At 35.0% G+C, this 3,747-nt stretch overlaps 2 protein-coding genes across 2 annotated transcripts in view; both read right to left on the bottom strand.

Moving 5' to 3' along the window:
• Positions 1–3,747, bottom strand: part of ACTR8 (ARP8 actin-related protein 8 homolog (yeast)) — a gene marked incomplete at its 5' end in the record, with an annotated part of 14,532 nt that overhangs the window by 7,811 nt on the left and 2,974 nt on the right. The gene's annotated exons all lie outside the window — the stretch shown is intronic.
• Positions 1,084–3,747, bottom strand: part of LOC104384933 (selenoprotein K) — a gene marked incomplete at its 5' end in the record, with an annotated part of 3,306 nt that continues 642 nt past the window's right edge. The window contains 3 exons of the mRNA XM_009993328.1: positions 1,084–1,372; positions 2,460–2,552; positions 3,229–3,309. Of these exons, the coding sequence (XP_009991630.1) occupies positions 2,465–2,552; positions 3,229–3,309 (169 nt within the window). The remainder of the gene's footprint in view (positions 1,373–2,459; positions 2,553–3,228; positions 3,310–3,747) is intronic.

Raw genomic sequence — 3,747 nt, forward strand, 5'->3', positions numbered from 1 at the left:
GAGAGGTCTGACCTAACGGCAGCCACGTCCTGCCAGCTGGGCTGTTTCGGCGGTGGGGCCGGGGGAAGGGCAGTACTGTCCTCCAACAACTTAAAAAAACACCATAGCAGAGCTGATGTACACGTGACAAACCTGTGAGGAACTAACCATGACCGAGCTACCTGTGCACACCTGATCTGCGAGTGGGAGGCTCCTTCATGGAGACGCGACGTTTGAGCGGAGCTGAGGCAGATCTGATTATTACACCGAAGGCTGCGGCTCCACAGCAATTTTAAAAGCTAGTAATCTTGTGTTGGGTAAGTGTAGCAGGAGTGGGAACCACCGGAGAGAGTGATCTCACCATAGGTATCTGGCAAAGGCCAGCTAGATGCTTATGTTAACCGAGGTGTATTGCTGGATGTTAAAATTCCTTGCTTTTTAAAGGAGCTTAAGTAAAATAATTGCAGTGGCTCCTTGTAGAATTCAGTCTGGATTCTTGGCTGCTAATCTCTTCTCAAATACAGTTCTGTCCAATGAAACTAAACCTCAAAATAACCCCCAAACAAAACCAAAAGCAGTAACTCCTATCCTGAAATGGGTTAAATTAGTTAAAAGGTAGTTACTGTTTGAAAGAAAAGAACTCTTCTGTGTTAGCACTAAGTATTTGAGTTTGCTGTCTTTTCTTCCTGTATTAAAAGTAAAGCCTACTTTTATTGAAAAAAAGTACCAAATTTGTACAAGTAGACTTATATACTTATGTTCATAATGGAGAAGGAAGTTTTTTAAAGAGGCGCTTACAAAATGGGCATTATGGGCCTTACGGAAGTAAGTCTGTTAAAGGCAGGGATTGTAAATCAAAGTAATTTGTAAGTTGCAACTAAAAAGTTTTTTTAGATTATCATTAATATTATGAAAATACAGCAATATTCAGAATGTTAGTGCTGATAAAAAATAGAGTAAATACAGACCCTATTAGGAAGCCCTGCTTTTAGTCTGCCTCTTGAGGGACCTTCTGTTTCAAACAGAGAAATGTACTCCTCCCCATTTAAACAGAAAAGGGCTGCTGTACTTAATACATTTTTTTTAATTATGAAAAAGCCACCCTTGTAACAAGCCAAATATAATTTACTTATTACTTTGCAACTACAGTTAAATGTTCAGAAACTATACAAAGACTTTAGACAGTAAACATGTATTTAATAAAACTGTAGTTCAGTTACACCAGATCCTTAAAGAAGGAGTTCCCAGTACAACTTCATTAATCTGCTTGTATCACAGAACAGTTCCCAGTTAGACATACACATTCACAACATTCAAAGTCATTTGGTCCACCACTAAACTCTTCCTCTTGCAAATGTGTATGCTTTTGCCTGCCTCCTCAGCAGGCATTTACCTAAAAAGATAAAGTAGTTACATTTAAAGACAAGGCCTTTCTTTGCCAGATAAAATTATGTAATTTTTAAAATAAAATAATGTTTAGTTTAGCTAAATAAGACATTTTAAAGGCTTGCAAACTTCTATTCCTAACCAGATTACCCATTGCCCTTCTCACCCACAAGCCCTCCCCACAGCCTTTGCTAGCCTCCTGTCTAGGAAAAAACAACATACAAATGAAAAAAATGCCACAAAAACATGTGAAGAAGCTTATAATCTTTCTAGAGAACTGAAATACTGGTGTATTTCTGGAATATGAACTTTTTCCTACAAGACTTAAAGGTGTTAACAGGCATGTTTGTTTTTTTTTTTTCTTGTCACTTTTATTATGGTAACAATGGGGAATGATTAATGGAAAAAGGAATGCTTAAGACTTAAAGTAAATTAAACCATACTATATACATATTGTGTTAGATGAGACTCTCACCAGCCAAACTAATTAGTAAAGTAATTAAAATTCAGGTAGCTGTAAGAAATTTAAAGACCATTATTTTTTTAATTTTGAGGATTTTTTTGCCCCCTGTCCACCCCCTTTTAAGCAATTCTTTTCTGCGATACTAGAATTCAAGATTTGCATAGCTATATCACTGTAACAGGAAAAAAGATTTTTACTAATAGTATTTTAACAATCTTATTGATTTTCCTTCTTTTTTACTGGTAAGTATCTACTTTAAACAAAAGTACCTCATGTCATATTAGAAATGCCAACACAGTTTCAGTCACTACTGATCTAGGCAGGCTTTCAAATTAGCAGCCCAAAAAGATGAGAAGTTCTAAATAATTTTTTTAATCAGCTATGTTCAAGAATCTTTGCTACACTTTGGATATCAACTTCTGTGCAATCAAAAGTGAAAGCTCACCAGTTCTGAGGCAAAACCTCTTTAACATCTCATGTTCTTTTTATCCCTTTTTACTGAAACTATCTAACAACTATGGTTCTCTTCTTGTTTTGGTAACTTTTGTAAAATGCTCCATTTAACCTTAATCTTCAGTTATCATTGTTATTTAAAAGAAATGAAAGCAGGATATAGCAGATTTGGAATTACCTTCCTCATCCACCTCCAGCCATTGGTGGTGGACTGGGGCCACCACCCCAGTTGTTTATTCGACCCATCCTACGGCGAGGATGTGCGGGAGGCCTGAAAAGAAAGCAACATCTATTCAATCAGCATTTAATTGTTAAACTAGAAATATAACATTTCTAAATGACAGTGCTTAGAAAGTTAGAACCTCTGGAAAAGTTGTGTGTCATTTGAAAAGCTGTAAAAAAAAAACCAAACCCCAACTCCACTTTCATGAAAATTCTCTTATACAAACTATTCAAATTACTGTTGCCTCACAAAAGAAAGCTACAATTAACTGAGGATTTTGCAGAGTCCTACCAAAAAGTCAGGCAAACCATTAAGAGCAAAGAAGCACAGTAACTATAGTGTTTATAAAAATTATATCCCTAGAAAGATAAGTAGAGAGGTATAGGAAAACACTCTTTTATTTGTAGGTAATCTAATAGCAGAAAATCACTTTTCATGTAAATGAAATAGTATAAGGAAGCCTAACAAAGAATTACAATAAAGATGCATTTTGTCTACTAGGCAGGTTTGCAAAATTGTTTCAGTGAGAGAGACTATGCTGCTATCACAGTTATCCAAAGGTACGTTTTGTAATCACTGAGTTTCAGACAACATACTGCATATAAACAACATTATAGTCTTCTTACATGAACTGTTTCAATGCTCCTCACAACTATAATCTGAATACATTGTTACTTTGCTAAGATAGGAAAAAAAAAGCAGGACTAATGTAATGAAAGAATACCCTCTTCCATCATTGTATCCTGAATAGGAGGAAGCTGTGTAGCCTCGTCTTCTCAAATCTGGTTGAATAATGCTCTGGAAACTGAAAAATAAAACAGGATTTAGGTGACTTGATTGCTAAATACAGTTTGTGAATTTTTTGATTGCAAGATATACACTAGGTGATTTTATTCTATGATTCTAAGATTTTAAAAAGACTGAAAATAGTAAGTAGTGTTCAGGAATGAACAGTCTATCTTTTCAAGGTTACTGCTGTTTAATAAATATTTGCAATTTTTCTTCTACATCTGAAGATAAAAGTTGAAGTAATTCCAAATTACAGTGAGGCTCAAACCATAAATATTATTTTTTTCTGGTTAATAAAGTGCAAGAAATGCATAATGCATCAACCTATAAGTAAAAGGACCGTTGAATACACCATGAAGGACTTCATATTTGTTGAATACAAATGAACAACTGTTGAATACATCAAAATAAATTTTTGTTTCTTAATTGGCTTCAATCTGGGGCAATAAATTTG

This window comes from Chaetura pelagica, unplaced genomic scaffold (genome assembly GCF_000747805.2).
Source record: "Chaetura pelagica isolate M959 unplaced genomic scaffold, ChaPel_1.0 scaffold630, whole genome shotgun sequence".
In the NCBI taxonomy this organism is placed as follows: Eukaryota; Metazoa; Chordata; class Aves; order Apodiformes; family Apodidae; genus Chaetura; species Chaetura pelagica.